This window comes from Callionymus lyra, chromosome 17 (genome assembly GCF_982586985.1).
Source record: "Callionymus lyra chromosome 17, fCalLyr1.hap1.1, whole genome shotgun sequence".
Lineage (NCBI taxonomy): Eukaryota > Metazoa > Chordata > Actinopteri > Syngnathiformes > Callionymidae > Callionymus > Callionymus lyra.
The window spans coordinates 12,979,088-13,000,601 of NC_141834.1; the positions used below are offsets into that span (position 1 = coordinate 12,979,088).

The window sequence follows — 21,514 nt, forward strand, 5'->3', positions numbered from 1 at the left end:
ATACAGTATTGTGAAAAAAACTACCGTGATATTAAAGTTTTCTTACACCAATATTCATAACTAGTCTATTTTATTTACTATTACTAGTTTATTTTAGAACTTTTAAAAGAAAAATCTCCCTCTTTTGTAGTTTTTGTGAGGATTAATGACAATTTAAAAATGTGTAAGTGAATATAATCAAATATTTAGGGACAAAACACAATTATGTGATTTTTTTAATTAATAAAATTACATAAAATCAAAATTTGAAAAAATGTAACCAGATTTTATGACTTTATTTGATACTTTTCTCCTGTATTTTTGATTGACGGCCCCTAAAAACAGCCCGTGTATTAAATGTGGCCCCTCATTGAATTGCCCGACACTGAACTTGATAGATAGATAAATAGATTGTTAGAACTTTATTGATTGTTTGAGGAACAACCTGAGATGCTAACCGACATACCTTTGTCTCGACAGTCTGCGCCGCGAGGGTTACCTGATGCAGGTGAACGTCAACGACTACCTGGACATCTACTGCCCGCACTACAATGACAGCCAGCGCATGATCGGCACCGGGGAGCAGTACGTCCTCTACATGGTCAACTACAACGGCTACAGGACCTGCAACCCCCAGGAGGGCTTCAAGAGATGGGAGTGCAACCGCCCGCACGCCCCCCACGCGCCCATCAAGTTCTCCGAGAAGTTCCAGCGCTACAGCGCCTTCTCTCTGGGCTACGAGTTCCACGTCGGACAGTCGTACTACTACATCTGTGAGTGCAATTCTCAATTTAAAATGATGATTTATTCACGCCCCAGAATTTTATATACCACCTCGTAATGTTTAAGTGTTCTGGTTATGACAAAGACACTGTTTCTTTAAGAGACATCCTTCAAAGATCTCAAGAGAATTAGATTAATATCCTTTTTATAGTTCGATAAGGTTTGTCTCCCTCTACTGCTAGAACAGTGTATTGCACTATAGTTACTACTAGGGTTGTTGTAAAACATCAATACGATATTTAATTTCACGATACTCGATTTATTCTTTTATTTTTTTAATTTATTTTAGTTTCAAAATTTATTTTTTTCATCATAGTTCTTTAATTGTTTAAAGTTGAATAAAGTGTGTTTAAAATACAATAAAATGTAACTTCCGGCCGCTAGATGGCAGCAGTCATTACATCCTACGCCGCTAAAGGAACAATGAAATCCTGTAAGATTCCGGCGATGACTGAGGACAAGAGGATACAGTCAACTCCCACAGCTTTTAAATATGATCTTTCGATATATTTTGTTTTCGAAATGAATGGAATCAGTTACGACTTCATTCCAGCGATGACTGAGGACGAGAGGATACACTCAACTCCAGCAGCTTTTAAATATGATCTTTCGATATATTTTGGTTTCGAAATTAATGGAATCAGTTATGACCTCATCCCGGCGTTGACTGAGGACGAGAGGATACACTCAACTCCCGCAGCTTTTAAATATGATCTTTCGATATATTTTGGTTTCGAAATTAATGGAATCAGTTACGACTTCATCCCGGCGATGACTGAGGACGAGAGGATACACTCAACTCCCGCAGCTTTTAAATATGATCTTTCGATATATTTTGGTTTCGAAATTAATGGAATCAGTTACGACTTCATTCCGGCGATGACTGAGGACGAGAGGATACACTCAACTCCCGCAGCTTTTAAATATGACCTTTCGATATATTTTGGTTTCGAAATTAATGGAATCAGTTACGACCTCATCCCGGCGGTGACTGAGGACGAGAGGATACACCCAACTCCAGCAGCTTTTAAATATGATGTTTGGATATATTTTGGTTTCAAAATTAATGGAATCAGTTACGACTTCATCCCGGCGATGACTGAGGACGAGAGGATACACTCAACTCCCGCAGCTTTTAAATATGATCTTTCGATATATTTTGGTTTCGAAATTAATGGAATCAGTTACGACTTCATCCCGGCGATGACTGAGGACGAGAGGATACACTCAACTCCCGCAGCTTTTAAATATGACGTTTCGATATATTTTGGTTTCGAAATTAATGGAATCAGTTACGACCTCATCCCGGCGGTGACTGAGGACGAGAGGATACACTCAACTCCCGCAGCTTTTAAATATGATCTTTCGATATATTTTGGTTTCGAAATTAATGGAATCAGTTACGACTTCATTCCGGCGATGACTGAGGACGAGAGGATACACTCAACTCCAGCAGCTTTTAAATATGATGTTTGGATATATTTTGGTTTCAAAACAAATTAAATCAGTTACGACTTCGTCAAGAGTCATGTGGTCTGTAAATTCTTAGTACTTGTCAATACTAAAATTATTTCCACAGTATCGAAAATAACACAATACAATATATCGCAATATGTCAAATTATTGTCCCTGTATTGTCATACAACCCAAGTTACTACTCAACAAATACAAAACAAGATTAAAGCTCTTGTTACCGATTTATAGTACTCTAGACATTTACAGAAATTAACGCAAAAGCCATCTCCGACCCACTGCCAGAAGCAGATTGCTTGTAACGACCACATGACAAAGTAAAAAACATCATCAAAAAATATGGAGTTCTACTGCACAAGTCAAAAATACTCAACTTTACCGAATGATGAACAAAACTGTTCTTATTAAACTCTATTGTTAAGTGAAGAACATTTTAAACGTAATGCTATACTAGCTAGCTAGCCTCACCAAAAAAAGGAAAAAGTGTTAAATTGGCCAACTCCTGACATGTTCTTTTGAAGAATTTAAAATTTTGTAAACCTCTTACATATAAATCTCACAACTTTTTGAGGGAATTACTACGACAGAAAATGTGAGATTTTACGTATTGGATTACGTATTAAACTAAGTGAATTCTATGCATTACGGGGCGCTAAAGATAAATGTATCCGCTCCATATAAAAACTCTATATATGTCAGAATAAAAATATATATTTATTTTGATTTACATAATTGGACTAGAATGACCTCCAACACTGAACTAATGCTTACGCTCGAAAATTTACAAGGCAGGAAGTGACAGAAGGAGGTCAATGTAAATCTGCCAAACACATTTCTTCTCTATAAACATTTGAGGTTGTGTTTATTGGAAACTTGTCTAATTATATCTGTGGTCAGAAGCAATAATTCACTTGTCATCCGCTGACCAATTAATTCCGCTGTAAACGCGTCTATAAACGGTAATGGACGATCAAACGACGTCCGACGTTAAAGAAGCGGCGCGACGACTGCAGGAGTTCACCTGCGGTTCCTTTACAGCAGACGCTTTCATATCTACACGGGCGGAATCACAGAGATGGCTCGGGCGGGCGCGCTACAAAGCCGTCGCCGTTGTTTGCTTCTTTACCGTCTGCGTTTTCGCGGCGGAATAAAGGAAAAAAAAAAACCTTTCAACTGTCATATCACTTCAAATCAGGCTCGCCTTTGAGCAAAGCTGTTCTTCTAATTAGCGACGCAACGGCGTCAAGCAAAGGTTTGACGGCTCCGAAGAAGGTTCGTGTAAATGGAGGCAGCAATAATGAGCTTTTATCACAGCGGGACTCGTTTTGAAAAGTGAATTATTCTTTTTTACAAAAGGCACTTGAGAACAAGTTTACATTTTCTTTAAATATATACGTTTCCTCCTCTGCATTGTTGTTAATGTTCTTCAAATCTTCATCCACATCTTGAGACCTGCCAATCTGTACACTTTCTCTTTTGACTAGTTAACTTGTTTTTAATAATAGACAGGAAATTGAAGGTATTTAAAGGAGGGATAGATGGTCCTCAAAACGTTGTGAGCGAGTTCAATTTGAAACTGGAAACCTCTTCTTCTGAAAGTTGAAGACGGGACGAAAAGTTTCGATCGATGTATAACTATCTGATCGTTTTAAACTATTTGCTAATAATTGAGGTGACTTGACTTTCGTATTTTTGCGTCGATGTTGCGAATATTCTGAGTTCCAATTGATGTGGTTGGATGCAAAATATATATGTTTAAATACTCTGAGCCAGAATTTGAAGGTTCTTTTGTACATAAATGTAAAAGAATCAAAGTGTTTATGTCAAGATCTGCATAATCATGTACTATCTATTCGCCCCCTTAAGGCTATGTGGGGAAATTACAAGGCCAAAAAGTTGTTTTTTTTTGGGGGGGGGGGGGGGGTGGAAAGTTATCCAAACAGACTAAGGAGTATAAGAAAAATGCCATTTAATATTGTATATTCAATGTTTTTGACGTGAGCTTGATGAACTCTGATTTGAACCCTATTTTCAAGGTGTCTTTGAACGCAGCACAGTTAGCTTAGTCCAGTTTAACACACAAAAATAGTCGTAAATAGTAAGTAGATAAAGACATTCTGCTAAAATTATCTCAAATTTAATTTAATTTATACACAGTATAAGAAGTTTGGGATCTATTCATATACATTTTTCTAGAGGAAAGTTTTAATTGTGTCTAAACATGTAACATACAACAACTGTTCTAATGCACAGCACTGTCATGTTTCACTCGGACCTCAAGGGGTCGATGGAGAGTCTGAACTATTGTGTTTTTGTTTCTTGCAGCCACACCCACGCATCACCACGGCCACAGCTGCCTGAGACTACGAGTGTACGTCTGCTGCTCCACAGGTAGGTCCACCTGTGTGTGTGTGTTGTGCAGGCGAGCACGATGCATCACTGCATTTGAAGTTGTAGTTCCACATGATGACCACACGTGGTCAGTGTGTGGAAAGTGTGAGGGAAGTCTCTCTTTAGTATCAGCCTCTCCTCTCCCTCTTCATCCCTTCATCTCCGGAGCTTGATCTGTCTGTCGTCACTCTCTGGCCTCCGGGCGTTTTTTAACCCCGACAACCTTGGCTGAGTGCTCTCTCGCATGCTCCCGTCAAGATGTCAACTCGTGTATAATTAGAATCTCTTCAGGAGAAGCAGAGTTAACCCCTTCACACCCCCTCACCCCCTCACTCTCTCTCTCTCTATCTTCTCAGCGTCTGACGTGGACGACGAGCCCGAGCCAACAGAACCAAACTACATGCTGAGACCAGACCTAAAAAACGAGGACATCGGTGAGTCCCCCCCGGAACGTGATGAGATGTTGGATCGTGACCAGTTCACTCGTGGAGACACTTAAAGACTCGACGCTGAAGGGGTTTCTGAGGACGTTTGACCTCTGAGGACCCAGCGTTTGACCTCCGCCGGGGTCAAGAAGCTCTTTAAGAAGCTCATACAAGCTCCATTGTTGGGTTATTTTCAGGTCCTGATGGTCCAAACTGGTCCAGACCAGCTCAGGATCTCTGCTGGACATAGATCTGAAATGAAGAACATGATGAATGAATACATGAGTTGATCACCAGTTCTTAAAAGGGATATACTGACCTTTGAATGATGGAAGGATGAAGGGATGATGGATGGTGAAAATGGATCATTTTTGATGGATGGATGTTTAGATGGATGGACAGATTAATGAGTGGGATGGAAGGAATGTATATGACTGGAGGGATGGGAGGAGCTAAGAAAGATGGATGGATGGATTCATACAGTACATGTAAAGAAAAATGAATGAATGAATGGTTAAATTCAGGTTTATGATAAAGGGATGTTGTTGTAATGGATACATGAATGGATGAACAGATTAAGGATCGATGAAAACAACATGGATGAAGGATCAGATGGATTGATGGATTAATGGAGTGATTGGATGTTGGTGAGAAAAAGGAAATGTATTTATTGAAGGTATGGGTGGATGGGAAAGGCTTATAAAAATGGATAGATAGATGAATGAATGAATGAATGAAAAGGAAAATGGTATTCAAATAGAAATTAAAACATTAGATTCCGGTTATAAACAGATCGATTTATCATGAATCAGTGAATGGAAGTTTATACAATGGATATATGAATGGATGAATGAACAGATGAAGGGGTGTATGAGAAGAAGACATGAATATTGATGGATGAGTGAATGAAAGAGTAGAGAGAAGGAACATATTGTACATGAATAAACTGATCTGTAAATGGATGGATGGATTCTCAGCGAACAAAGACGCAGAATGGAGTTAATAAATCTATGGATAGATTCAGAAATAAATGAATGAATGTGGAGGAAGTTGGCAGGATAGGTGAATGAGTGAATAAAGGAGGGGAGGAACTGAAAAATAGATTGTGGGATGAACTGTAAGAATTAACTTGTATACGAATTAAAGCTGAGAAATCAATGGGTGGAAGGTTGTTAAGATGTATCGATGGCAACAGGTATGAATGAATGAATGATTAAAGGGGAGAAACAGAAGAATAGATTGATAGTTGGATAGAAAGAAAATAATGGAATGATTGTAAATGATAGGATGCTCAAGTTGAGAAATCAATGGTAGAAGGATATTTGGAAGAATTGAATGATTGGTGGATGAATAAATGAATGAGTGGCTGATGGATGGATGGATGGATGGATGGATGGATGGATGGATGGATGGATGGATGGATGGATGGATGGATGGATGGATGGATGGATGGATGGATGGATGGATGGATGGATGGATGGATGGATGGATGGATGGATGGATGAGTGGCTGATAGATTAAAATGATTTTAGACACATTTCTGGATGGATGGATGGATGGATGGATGGATGGATGGATGGATGGATGGATGGATGGATGGATGGATGGATGGATGGATGGATGATGGATGGATGGATGGATGGATGGATGGATGGATGGATGGATGGATGGATGGATGGATGGATGGATGGATGGATGGATGGATGGATGGATGGATGGATGGATGGATGGATGGATGGATGAGTGGATGAGTGGCTGATAGATTGAAATGATGTTAGATACATTTCTGTATGGATGGATGGATGAGTGGCTGATAGATTGAAATGATGTTAGATACATTTCTGTATGGATGGATGGATGGATGAATTGATAGTAAGATGGATGGATGGATGAATTGATAGTAAGATGGATGGATGGATGGATGGATGGATGGATGGATGGATGGATGGATGGATGGATGGATGGATGGATGGATGGATGGATAGATGGATGGATGGATGGATGGATGGATGGATGGATGGATGGATGGATGGATGGATGGATGGATGGATGGATGGATGGATGGATGGATGGATGGATGGATGGATGGATGGATGGATGGATGGATAGTAAGATGGATGGATGGATGGATGAATTCATAGTAAGATGGATGGATGGATGAATGAATTGATAGTAAGATGGATGGATGGATGGATGAATTGATAGTAAGATGGATGGATGGATGGATGAATTGATAGTAAGATGGATGGATGGATGGATGAATTGATAGTAAGATAGATGGATGGATGGGTAGATGATAGATGGGAATGATGCTGGATTAATTTCTGGATGGATGGATTGAAGGATGGCAGAAGAAAACTTCAGCTTCAACACTCGTGTCTCCGTCTGAAGAAACACACCACGTTGTTGTTGTGTTTATAGCAACAGCAGCTCAGCAACACAACAACGAAGCCACATGTGTATTTTACCCAAACAAACACAACCAGACTTGCCGACGTAATCGTTTCTCTTTCTTGCTCCGAGGAGCCACTTTTGTTTTGTTAGCTAATAATCTGCTGCTGTGATGGATCAGCTCGTCACTGTCATCATGGCTGCAGGTCATGTGGGTTTGTTTTCATACCTTCGACCTCCATCTGCTATCTGTACTTTTCCTTCTCTTCCTCCATCACCTCTCCCTCCTCTCTCCTTATCCTCCTGCCCTTTAATTCCCTTCCACCGCTTTTCCGCCCAGTTGGAAAGCAGTGGAGGGGAAAACCACCGCGGGTCGGTTTGTTCATGTTTTCATGTGTGAAATTGAGTTTTATTCCCTTTTAAATATTATTTTTTTATACGAATGTTAGTCATAATCACTCAGTCGATTAGAGGTGATACAAACTTTAAATCGTTATGTAATACTTTTGTGAAAAAGAAGGCATTTGTTTTTAATACTTAACTTTTAACTTGCATTTGTGTTGTACCACAAATAAGTTTGTTTTCAGGCCTTCGGGTCACCTTGACCCTGAGATATCACAAGGGATACCATAAACACATTTGTTTTTGGGCATTCTGGTCACCTTGAACTTGAGATAACGCAAAGGATACCACACACACGTTTGTTTTCGGGCCTTCGGGTCACCTTGACCCTGAGATATCACAAGGGATACCACAAACACATTTGTTTTTGGGCCTTCGGTTCACCTTGACCCTGAGATAACACAAGAGATACCACAAACATGGTTGTTTTCAGGCCTTCGGGTCACCATGACCCTGATACGAAACAAGGGATACCACAAACACATTTGTTTTCAGGCCTCCAGGTCACTTTGACCCAGAGATAACACAAGGGATACCACAAACATGGTTGTTTTCGGGCCTTCAGGTCACCTTGACCCTGATACGAAACAAGGGATTCCACGAACACATTTGTTTTTCAGGCCTACGGTCACCTTGACACTGAGAGAACAAAAAGGATACCACAAACACGTTTGTTTTCGGGTCACCTTGACCCTGAGACAACACAAGGGATACCGCAAACACATTTTTTATCGGCCCTTCAGGTCACCATGACCCTGAGATAACACAAGGGATACCTCAAACACTTTTGTTTTCGGGCCTTCGGGTCACCTTGACCCAGCGATAACACAAGGGTTAACATCTCGTGCTTGATACCGAGTCTGATCACGTCACAAAATATAAGAAACTAAAATATCTGTTGCTGATCTTTAGAAATGACACAAATCATTTTTTAATAATGCCACTTTTTAAATATCTCCCATGATGCAATTCAAACTTTGCACACGCCACATTAATCACATATATTCTTCATAAGCCTTCTTTGGCAAAACAACAGCATAAATATTAAAGAATAAACATTCAATCCGTTTGATTCATTTCACCTTCTGTTCTCATTACTCACTCTGGATGCTTTGCACACCGGCGCGGGAATCGCACCCTCGCGCTCTCAATTAAAAAGTGAATTTACCGAGTGAGGAGGGATGTTGGTAGAAGGGGGCGGCGGTGAAAAGATCATATTAGCAGCTGCGACAATAGCAGGACAAATTAGCTCAGTTGCTGTGGGTCACTTTCACCTGTTGTTCGCCGTAACCAATTAAATTAGTGGACTGGACTCAAGGGGGGGGGGGGGGGCACCTGAAATAAAAGGCTTCTTTCTTCGCCTCTTATCTTCGTATTGAAGCTTCACACGTTCACGGAAACACGAGCCGAGATAAGAACGAGTAGAATACCGTCCTCCTCCTCCTCCCGCTCCCGTTGATTTCGATGGACGGATGGATTAATGAATGAATAAGTCGCTGATTTTAGTAGGATGGATGGATGGATGGATGGATGGATGGATGGATGGATGGATGGATGGATGGATGGATGGATGGATGGATGGATGGATGGATGGATGGATGGATGGATGGATGGATGGATGGATGGATGGATGGATGGATGGATGGATGGATGGATGGATGGATGGATGGATGGATGGATGGATGGATGGATGGATGGATGGATGGATGGATGGATGGATGGATGGATGGATGGATGGATGGATGGATGGATGGATGGATGGATTGATAGTAAGATGGATGGATGGATGAATGGATGAATGGATGGATGGATGGATGGATGGATGGATGGATGGATGGATGGATGGATGGATGGATGGATGGATGGATGGATGGATGGATGGATGGATGGATGGATGGATGGATTAATGAATGAATAAGTCGCTGATAGAATGAAATGATGTTGGATACATTTCGGGATGGATGGCTGGATGAATTTATAGTAAGATGGATGGATGGATGGATGGATGGATGGATGGATGGATGGATGGATGGATGGATGGATGGATGGATGGATGGATAGTGAGATGGATGGAAGGATGGATGGATGGATGGATGGATGGATAAATTGATAGTGAGATGGATGGATGGATGGATGGATGGATGGATGGATGGATGGATGGATGGATGGATGGATGGATGGATGGATGGATGGATGGATGGATGGATGGATGGATGGATGGATGGATGGATGGATGGATGGATTAATGAATAAGTCGCTGATAGAATGAAACGATGTTGGATACATTTCGGGATGGATGGCTGGATGAATTTATAGTAAAATGGATGGATGGATGGATGGATGGATGGATGGATGGATGGATGGATGGATGGATGGATGGATGGATGGATGGATGGATGGATGGATGGATGGATGGATGGATGGATGGATGGATGGATGGATGGATGGATGGATGGATGGATGGATGGATAGTGAGATGGATGGAAGGATGGATGGATGGATGGATGGATGGATAAATTGATAGTGAGATGGATGGATGGATGGATGGATGGATGGATGGATGGATGGATGGATGGATGGATGGATGGATGGATGGATGGATGGATGGATGGATGGATGGATGGATGGATGGATGGATGGATGGATGGATGGATGGATGGATGGATGGATGGATGGATGGATGGATGGATGGATTAATGAATAAGTCGCTGATAGAATGAAACGATGTTGGATACATTTCGGGATGGATGGCTGGATGAATTTATAGTAAAATGGATGGATGGATGGATGCATGGATGGATGGATGGATGGATGGATGGATGGATGGATGGATGGATGGATGGATGGATGGATGGATGGATGGATGGATGGATGGATGGATGGATTAATGAATAAGTCGCTGATAGAATGAAACGATGTTGGATACATTTCGGGATGGATGGCTGGATGAATTTATAGTAAAATGGATGGATGGATGGATGCATGGATGGATGGATGGATGGATGGATGGATGGATGGATGGATGGATGGATGGATGGATGGATGGATGGATGGATGGATGGATGGATGGATGGATGGATGGATGGATGGATGGATGGATGGATGGATGGATGGATGGATGGATGGATGGATGGATGGATGGATAAATTGATAGTGAGATGGATGGATGGATAAATTGATAGTGAGATGGATGGATGGATGGATGGATGGATGGATGGATGGATGGATGGATGGATGGATGGATGGATGGATGGATGGATGGATGGATGGATGGATGGATGGATGGATGATGGATAAATTGATAGTAAGATGGATGGATGGATGGATGATGGATGGAAATGATGTTGGATACACGAGCCGTGATAAGAGTTGAATACCCTCCTCCTCCTCCTCCTCCTCCTCCTCCTCCTCCTCCTCCTCTCGCTCCCGTTGATTTCCTGGACGCTGCTCTCGATCACACATCTCGCCTCAAACGCGGCGCTATCAGGTTTCACGTGGATCTCGTTTACATCGCGGACGAAACGACGTTTGCTATAAGCTCCCCAAGTGGCTTTCTGATTACTGGTGGCTTTTAGCGAGAGGAGACTCATTTGCCCGGGTCGGCTCGGGTTACCGCGGGCAACGATCGGGTCGGGCCATTAGAGGAGCGATCGGAGGCTCGTCTTTAATGGAGTTTGACGGAGCAGCTGTAACTTCTTTAAGCGGCGACTGTGTTTACAAGCAACACTTAAGTTTGAATCACATGATCTTTAGTTCAGCGCTCGCTGGAAGACAAAGAGTGAAAGAGTGAACGTTAGATCGCAGGAGCACGGAATGCTGGGTCTGCCCTGTGGCCTCCTCCTAATAAAATGATAATCCCACTAGAGAGTCTTCTAGTGGAATCAAGACCAACCTGGTTCTACTCTGAGTCACACAGAGATGGTGAATGTAATCATCATTTGTAACTTGACATTTTCACTTGATGGGATTAAGTTGCTTTGTGTAGCAGCAGCAATATTGCTTTTCGTTTACATTTCATTAAAGTCGTTTACATTGCTTTCTGTTAGCATTTTGTTGCAGTAGTTTAGTTTGCTTTTGTTTTCTTTGCTTTTCATTTACATTTTGTTGCACTAGTCTAGATTGCTTTTAGTTTACATTTTGTTGCAGTAGTTTACATTGCTTTTTGTTTACATTTTGTTGCAGTAGTTTACATTGCTTTTTGTTTACATTTTGTTGCAGTAGTTTACATTGCTTTTTGTTTACTTTACATTGAGTTGCATTGCGTTTGCTTTTTGTTGCAGAAGCTTTACATTGCTTTTAGTTTACATTGCTTTTCGTTTACATTGCTTTTCGTTTACATTTTGTTGCAGTAGTTTACATTGCCTTTTGTTTACTTTGCATTGCGTTGCATTGCGTTTGCTTTTTGTTGCAGAAGCTTTACATTGCTTTTAGTTTACATTGCTTTTTGTTTACTTTACATTGCGTTGCGTGGCGTTTGCTTTTTGTTGCAGAAGCTTTACATTGCTTTTTGTTTACATTGCTTTTTGTTTACATTTTGTTGCAGTAGTTTACATTGCTTTTTGTTTACTTTGCATTGCGTTGCGTTGCATTTGCTTCTTGTTGCAGAAGCTTTACATTGCTTTTTGTTTACATTGCTTTTTGTTTACATTTTGTTGCAGTAGTTTACATTGCTTTTTGTTTACTTTGCATTGCGTTGCGTTGCGTTTGCTTTTTGTTGCAGAAACTTTACATTGCTTTTTGTTTACATTGCTTTTTGTTTACATTTTGTTGCAGTAGTTTACATTGCTTTTTGTTTACTTTGCATTGCGTTGCGTTGCGTTTGCTTTTTGTTACAGAAGCTTTACATTGCTTTCGTTTACATTGCTTTTCGTTTACATTGCTTTCGTTTACATTGCTTTTCGTTTACATTTTGTTGCAGTAATTTACATTGCTTTTTGTTTACTTTACATTGCGTTGCGTTTGCTTCTTGTTTCAGAAGCTTTACATTGCTTTTAGTTTACATTTTGTTGCAGTAGTTTACATTGCTTTTAGTTTACATTTTGTTGCAGTAGTTTACATTGCTTTTTGTTTACATTTCGTTGCAGTAGTTTACATTGCTTTTTGTTTACATTTTGTTGCAGTAGTTTACATTGCTTTTAGTTTACATTGCTTTTTGTTTACTTTACATTGCGTTGCGTGGCGTTTGCTTTTTGTTGCAGAAGCTTTACATTGCTTTTAGTTTACTTTACATTGCTTTTCGTTTACAATGCATTGCTGTGCATTGTGTTAGCTTTTTGTTGCAGTAGCTTTGTGTTGCTGTAGGTTATCATTGCTTTTAGTTTACATTGCTTTTTGTTTACTTTACATTGCGTTGCGTGGCGTTTGCTTTTTGTTGCAGAAGCTTTACATTGCTTTTAGTTTACTTTGCGTTGCGTTTGCTTCTTGTTGCAGAAGCTTTACATTGCTTTTTGTTTACATTGCTTTTTGTTTACATTGCTTTTTGTTTACATTTTGTTGCAGTAATTTACATTGCTTTTTGTTTACTTTGCATTGTGTTGCGTTGCGTTTGCTTTTTGTTGCAGAAGCTTTACATTGCTTTTTGTTTACATTGCTTTTTGTTTACATTGCTTTTTGTTTACATTTTGTTGCAGTAATTTACATTGCTTTTTGTTTACTTTGCATTGTGTTGCGTTGCGTTTGCTTTTTGTTGCAGAAGCTTTACATTGCTTTTCGTTTACAATGCATTGCTGTGCATTGTGTTAGCTTTTTGTTGCAGTAGCTTTGTGTTGCTGTAGGTTATCGTTGCTTTTCGTTTACATTGCGTTTGCTTTGCGTTGCAGTAGTTTATCATTTGTTTCACATTGTTGCACATCAATGCTTTTTCGTTGTATAGCAGATTATGTTGCTTTTCTTTAGCCGTTTTAGTAGCGTTTCAGTTACATTGCGGTTGTAGTTTTAGTCGCGTCACATTTGCGTTACTGTTGCAGTTCCAGTCGTGTCAAAGTTGCATTTTCAGTTGCGGTTCATGCAACATCAGGGTTAAATTACGTCAGTTTTAGTCGCTTCAGTCGTAGTTAATAAAGTAATAAACGATTCTGAGCGAAACATGAAACATGTGTTTGACGTGACGCCTGGAATCACGTCTTTATCGAACATGTCAGCCTGAAACATGTCTCACCGTCACACGTCTTTAACTCGCGGAGCAGCAATCAGTGCTCGTCGAGGTCAGGAAGTGAACTTTGAACCCTCGCTGTCAAACTCAATCTGCCGCCGAGACGACGAGGATCTGGCAGTCGTCTGACGGCGTGAATGAAAACGTACGACGCTGTTCCACGTCTGCTTGCATAATGGTGGAGAACATTCTTCTCTAATTATAACCTGGAGAGTGTTAGCGGCTCGTGCTTCGGGAACATCTCGCCTTCCTCGCGTCGACGTGACGCCCCGAGAGTCTGGAATGAGAAGCTTAAACGGCTCCGACGTGTCACATGTCAGTGTGCGTTGCGTCGGCGTAGCTGCACACCTGTAGCATGTAGCATGTTTGTACAAGACGTGTGCGTTTGTTATGCAACAACTGTCTGACCCACACCTGCGACTGAGTGAGGCTCGGGGGCCACATGGTCCCCCTTACTGTATTTCTGAGGTCGAATTATTGATTTTTTTTTACCAGTATTTGAATGTGAGAGAAGCTAATTGGGTTGTTAGCATATGCTAGCAAAAATTACAAAAACAGAATGTCGTTGAAAAATGCTTTTTCACTCGGATAAAGAACACTTAAATAACCATCTGGATCCACGAGTCTTGTGAGGATGTGTTGCTTTGTACTGCAAAATTTGAGTGAGTTGCAGAGAACTAGCGCCACCTGCTGGAGAACAAATACGACTACTTTGCTTTCAGTCAAAATCTCAAATAGTCCAGAAGAAGAGAGTCAAGGACAGACACGCAAATCATTAGAAATGGAAAAAGGTAAAAAAAAAAAAGATCAAAAAACACCCAACTGTAGAAACGGCGTCGTATAAAATGGCGGGATGATTGACAGGGGGGGGGGGGTCTCACCCCAACACTGTATTGAAATCACTCTGTAAACTGTACACAATCAAAAAGGAAACAAGGGCCAAAACAAGAAAAATCATGATAAAATCGCAATTTAAAATTGTTACAATAAAAAAATGAATGAGCTGCTTGGGGGTCGTCTGCGTGCTCTGTGGTTACTCGTCATCATAATAGCGCCTTTATTGTTGTTTTTTTAACTAAATGTATATAATTCTTCTCTATTGTACTTACATAATTTCCTAAATCTACCTTTTTAACAACTTTTTAACGAAAATCAAATTAAAAAAAGTTCATTTTTGCCTGTTAAACTCATGGCCCGGGGGGCAAAATCCAGCCCGCCATGTCATTTTATGTGGCCCGCTGAATGCGTGTCTAAAAAAACAACCTATAAAGACATCACTAGGATTAGAGATGTCGACAATATGAGGGAAACTGGAATTTGTTTGGTGAAAAATGACAAAAACAGAGATATAAAGAATACATTTTGCGTCAAATAATGAAAAGATAATATCAAAATCTTACGTCCTGTTCATGTACATTTTGTTTGGTCCCTGGCTTAGACTGCAAAAATATGATGGCCCCTAGTGTTAATACGTTTGACCCCCCCGACCTAATGTCCCACTTCCTTATTACTTGTAATCCTTTCACAAACGTCCATCATTGATATTGTAAGTACAACAGTTTGACGTCCTCCAGTATAAGTACATGTCTCATGTACTGTCTTATAATAATACACATTCCTGTCAGTCAACGCAAAAGTAACACGACGTCCCTCAGTACAGGTCAGATGACTTAACCTGACGCTGGAACATACCTGAGGAGGACGTTTTTTCTTTGAAAAAACCAGGTGCCGCTCAGTCATTACTGTGGTGTCTGACCCCGGAACACTGGGATGGAAACGCCGACGATCACTGATGACATAACAAGATCCTGAACAGACGACGTTCTTCTCGTCTGCTCTTCTGCCTCATTAATCTGGCCATAAAAAGAAAAAAGGGTGTAATTCCCCCTCGTGGGCCACGACCGGCCGAGACTTGCCGACTAGACGTGCGGGTTTCTAATTTTAGTTTGTGCCCGCGGGGGGTTTCAGGTGCAGCCTTTGTGCGTAAGTGTGTGTGTCACTTTATTAGGACAATAAGAGTTCGGCGTTAACAGCTGCCGAGAGCCTCGTCTTGATAGCAAACTAATTAAGTTCCGGTGGGTGGTCAGGGTTTTTTTTCTTTTTTTACAGGCGAGGAAAACACTTCTGCCTTATTAGTAACACACACGGTCACATGTCTAAGAATAATAACTGACAGAGTTTAAAATACAGGAAGTGCTTATAAGTTAAATACAATAAAACGTTAAATAAAATGTTTTAAATATGAAACTTTTGAGGGAATAAAATGTTAAGAAGTTCTACAAAAACTATATAATTTAAAGGAAAATTTTGAGATTATTCTGATATGTAATTTTTCTTGAATAAAAAAATGGAGAAATATATACATATATACATACATACATCAGCTTTAAAAGCTGCTGGAGTCGTCTGTATCCTCTCGTCCTCAGTCAGGTTTTCATTTTTACTGAAGCTGCAGGGTTGACTGTACAATTTCTTTTAAACAAAATTATTTTATTTAACACTTTATTCAATTATAAATAATCGTCAAAAAACTATGATTAAAAATCAAAATCAAATTAATCAGTTGTGGTATAGAATATTGATACAATATCGTGAAAAAATAATACAGTGATATGAATGTGTTCTTACACCACTATTCATAACTAGTCTATTTAATTTACTATTTACTATTTATTACTAGTTTATTTTAGAACTTTTAAAATAAAAAATCTCCCATGTTTGTAGTTTTTGTGAGTATGCATGGCAACTCAAAAATATTAAAGTTAATATAAACATATTCAGGGACAAAACGCATATATCAGATTATCAGATATCAGATTATCAGATTTTTAAAATTAATACAATTACATAGAATACAATTTTTACTTAATTGTACCCGATTTTATGACTTGATTTGATACTTTTCTCGTGTATTTTTGATTGACGGCCCCTTTAATAGTAAGTAAGTAAGTTAGTAATTTGTATTTATATAGTGCTTTTCCAGGCCAGGGTCACAAAGCGCTTAAACAATCAGAACAATACTCAATAAAATATATACTTTGAGATCAAGATAATACTGAGAACAACACAGGAGTTCCAGAAAATCAAGGAAAAACTGCACAAATAAAATAATTAGTGATATAGGTTATGAGTATTTACACACACACACACACATATATATATATATATATATATATATATATATATATATATATATATATATATATATATATATATGTAAATACTGAGTGTATACTGTGTGAAACAGACAAATGAGACATTTTAAAGGTAAATAATAAAAGGAAGAATAATGTTGAAAAGTAAATTGGTTTTGAAAAATATATTTAAAAGAAAAAATAATTTGAGATGATACTAAAGAAGTATTGATAGAAGGGTCATGTTTGAAGGTTTTAAAAAATAATCTTTAAAAAGGAAATTAATCTGTTTGCACAATAAATATTATGCTGAAAGAAAAGTGCTTTAATTGAATAAATCAAAGGAGTTTAAGAATATAGTTAAATCAGATATTTTAAATTGTAAATATTAAAAGGAAAGAATAATATTCTTAATAAGAATTTTTTTTTTTAATTGTTTTTAACTCTTTAGAAAGCTAAATAATTTGAAGGAAAATGTTATGCGCTTTAATAGAATAGATCAAAGGAGGTGAAGAAATGCAGACAGTATGAAACAGATCAAGTTGACTTCCAAAAGGGGATCAGAAGAAGAGCATATGAAGTCAAAATATATTACATTTAAAAAATAAATGATAATAAAATATAATTAAATTTGGCAAGTTCTTGAGTTCTAAAGGGTCTCTTTAAAAAAAAGAAAAAAGTTGAGAAAATAATTTCAAGGTGATGCTGGATAAGTAACGCTTTAATAGAAAGACGGAGATCAGAGGAGGTGAAGAAGAGAGTGCAGACTATGTGGTACAGGTGAAGAAGAGAGTGCAGACTATGTGGTACAGGTGAAGAAGAGAGTGCAGACTATGTGGTACAGGTGAAGAAGAGAGTGCAGACTATGTGGTACAGGTGAAGAAGAGAGTGCAGACTATGTGGTACAGGTGAAGAAGAGAGTGCAGACTATGTGGTACAGGTGAAGAAGAGAGTGCAGACTGTGTGGTACAGGTGAAGAAGAGAGTGCAGACTATGTGGTACAGGTGAAGAAGAGAGTGCAGACTATGTGGTACAGGTGAAGAAGAGAGTGCAGACTATGTGGTACAGGTGAAGAAGAGAGTGCAGAATATGTGTTACAGGTGAAGAAGAGAGTGCAGACTATGTGGTACAGGTGAAGAAGAGAGTGCAGAATATGTGGTACAGGTGAAGAAGAGAGTGCAGACTATGTGGTACAGGTGAAGAAGAGAGTGCAGACTATGTGGTACAGGTGAACAAGAGAGTGCAGACTGTGTGGAACAGATGAAGAACAAACATCGAAAACTAATCCCTCGTTTTTTTCTCTCCTCCCTCCTTCTCTCACAGACCAGTACAGCAACCCTTTTATCACCAAGCTGGAGAAGAGCGTCAGCGGCAGCAGCCCGTCGAGGGATCGCCTCCTTCTCACTCTCACCATGCTCCTTCTGGCCACTCTGTTCATCTCCTAGCAACGGCCATCCCATCCACGTCACCATGCCAACTAGCCTTGGGAGGGTGCACGGCAATCGGCGGGTGGGACGAGGAGAAGAAGAACACCCAACCCCCCCCCACCCCAACCCCCGAGCGGGGCGAGGAGTTTTCGGGGTATGAATGTGAGCGAGTGTGTGTGTGTGTGTGTGTGTGTGTGTGTGGGAGAATAAAAAAAAAAATTGTGTGGAGAAGGTGTGTGTGTGTGTGAGGCCGGGAGTCGAGCTTGTCGAAAAAAACACTCAAAAAGCATTTACAGAAGAGGAAAGACTGAAAATTCGGCAACAACAAAAAAAGAAGAAAAAAAAGGTCCGCCCACCTAATTGAAAGACTTTCCTCCGGATATGATTGGCTGCTACACTTCCTTTAGGGCTATAGTTGCCATAGTTTCTTGCAACGAGACGAACTTTTAACGAACTGAAGCGGGACTAATATTGCCTTTTATTCGGTGTCCATGATTGTGACGGCCACGCGTGAGTCACGGTAGCTGATTTTAGTTTAGTCGGGAAAAAAAACACACACACACCCAACCCCCGGACCTTCATCGTCGCCACTTTTTTTTTGTGTGTTTTCAAAAAACTGGATCACGTCACTCTGGACTTTCTGTGAAGCACAAGAGCCATAACTTTTCCCTTCAGCTTCCTCCTCTCCACTGCCACTCGGAAGAAGAAGAAGAAGAAGAAGAAGGAGGGATGGATCTTCACTCTCCATCGACATTCTCCGAAGCATTTCAAACAAACAAAAAAAAAAAAGAAAAAGCAAAATAAAAAAAAGGAAGATTAAGTGCTTTTGGTCGGATCGGAAAAAAAATCAACAGGTTAGTTGCTTCAGAATAAGGTTTCCATAGCAACCACCTCCTCCTCCAGTAGGGCATGGCTTACCGTAGTAGCTGATAGCAAAATGGCGACGACCACAGCAGCAGCAGCTCAACCCGCCGGCATCTGAGCGTGTAAATGTCACAACAGACCCTGAATGGAATTTTCAAAACAGTCAGTTTTTTTTTGTTGTTTTGTTTTTTACAAACTTGAAGCTCGTTGTGGTTATTTTTCTGACTTTTTTTTTACTATTTTTTTTTTTTTTTGCCGTGTTGTGACTTGGTAGGTAAAAGGTTGACCTTGTTGACTGGAGCCACACGGACGCTCGGGCTGGACCGACCCCAGACTACCAAAAATATTCTTTAAAAAAGTACAATTTTATAACACAAACTTAAAACAAATGCGACATTTAGGTTTAGCTAGCAAGGCGACCCAGAAGCAGAGGATAATAAGTTACAGGCAGAGGTTCACAAAGACAGTGTAGTAATGACACTAAAACGTCCACAAGATGGCGTCAAAAAGGTCCAAAACTCGGTCTTTACTTAAAAACCGGAAGTCCATGTGAACCAAGGCAGGTGCGGCTGCAAGGCGCGAGATCCACGATGGTCCAGAGAAAACGAGCTGACGCCGACTCCGGCCAGACTCTTTATACAGCACCTCTGATTGGCCCTTATAGTCGTGGATCTCGCGAAGCGGCGCAATCGCCGACTGTCAAGAAAACACAGGAAACCCAGGAAAAGACTGTACAAAATAAAAGCCCCAGGAAGGGGAATGTGACAAAACTGTATTTTAAAAATTATATATATATATACTCCCTCTAGTGGAGTAGTGCAGTATCACACAATATCGTGTGAGAAAAGTCCGGAACTAAAACCACGGGAAGGATTACTTTAGCATAGCAACGTTTTTTCACGGACCGAATCAAAACAAAAACAGTAAATAATAAATCAAATAGAGTTTGTTTTTTCACTAGTTAAAGCTTAAGTTAGATCAAGAGTTCATCAGATTATGTTACTTTAAAATAAAACATATTTTAGACGGTAATAATCAGTTGAAGATAAAGTATATCAATTATTCTCTAAGTAGAAACAGGAAAAAGCTAAAAGAAAATATATGTTATCCATGATATAATAATAAATGAAGGCAAACATTATCTTCTCCCAGAAGCCCATAATGCATTGCAACCGTTGATGCTATTTTCACACTTTTTTACAAAATTTGTATTCCTGATCCAAATATAGTCGAAAAATTAATCTTTTTTTTATGATAATTTAAGATCAGAGTAGGAAAGATGTTCATCCGTGATATACTCGGAGTAGAGCCTTTTGCCAGAGCTAGCTAACTTGCTAACGTCAAGTTAAAATGTCAATTAAACTTTTGATATTCACGATAATGTATGATTTGTTTTATGGAGGGTCCAGCCCGGGGGAGCGTGTGGCGTCAGTCAGGTGTCTGAGGAATACATCGTTTAAAGAATTGCACTTAAAACTTAGACACGTTAGACAGGATGTGTGTGTGTGTGTGTGTGTGTGTGTGTGTGCGTCTGGGAGTGTTCCAACATTTGTGTACCTCACTTCATGGTTGCGTGCTGCGTTCTTCTGAGTCACCGTCTGTGTTTCCGTGTGAAGGCGTGTGACCGTTTGTCGTCCGGCAACAGCAACAAAAAAAAAGCATTTAATAGTGTTGGAAACAACAAATTTACAATCATGTTTACCTTCGACTGGAATGAACTTCAAAAAAACTTGAAAATAAAAAAAAAAAGGTGTAAACTGAACAAACTGTACCAGAGGTTATAACCATGATCATGACAATAACAAGAATAATAAGCTTACAAATCCTACTTTTGAGGATAAAAGTCTGCGACTCTTCTTTTCATGCCTGGTTTGGTGTCGGCGTCTGCCAGAGATAATGTTTTTACACTTCAAAGCTTCTCGTCGAACCGCTCGGTGATACCTTCACGATCGGGAGAGATAAGTGTTTTCAATCAGACGCCATGTTTGAATGACAATGAGACGACGGCGGCGGCGGCGCTTCGATAAATCTGCTGATCCTCGTGTGCGGCCTCGTCGCAGATTACACGCCAGGGTTCTGGTGGAACAGGTGGAA

At 39.8% G+C, this 21,514-nt stretch overlaps 1 protein-coding gene across 1 annotated transcript in view; it reads left to right on the forward strand.

Annotated features, from left to right (window-relative positions):
- Window positions 1–21,263, forward strand: part of efna3b (ephrin-A3b) — a 90,298-nt gene extending 69,035 nt beyond the window's left edge. The window contains exons 3-6 of the mRNA XM_087812481.1: window positions 460–752; window positions 4,561–4,626; window positions 4,983–5,060; window positions 18,453–21,263. Coding sequence (XP_087668607.1) covers window positions 460–752; window positions 4,561–4,626; window positions 4,983–5,060; window positions 18,453–18,574 — 559 coding nt within the window. The 3' untranslated portion in view covers window positions 18,575–21,263. The remainder of the gene's footprint in view (window positions 1–459; window positions 753–4,560; window positions 4,627–4,982; window positions 5,061–18,452) is intronic.
- Window positions 21,264–21,514: the final 251 nt, after the last annotated feature.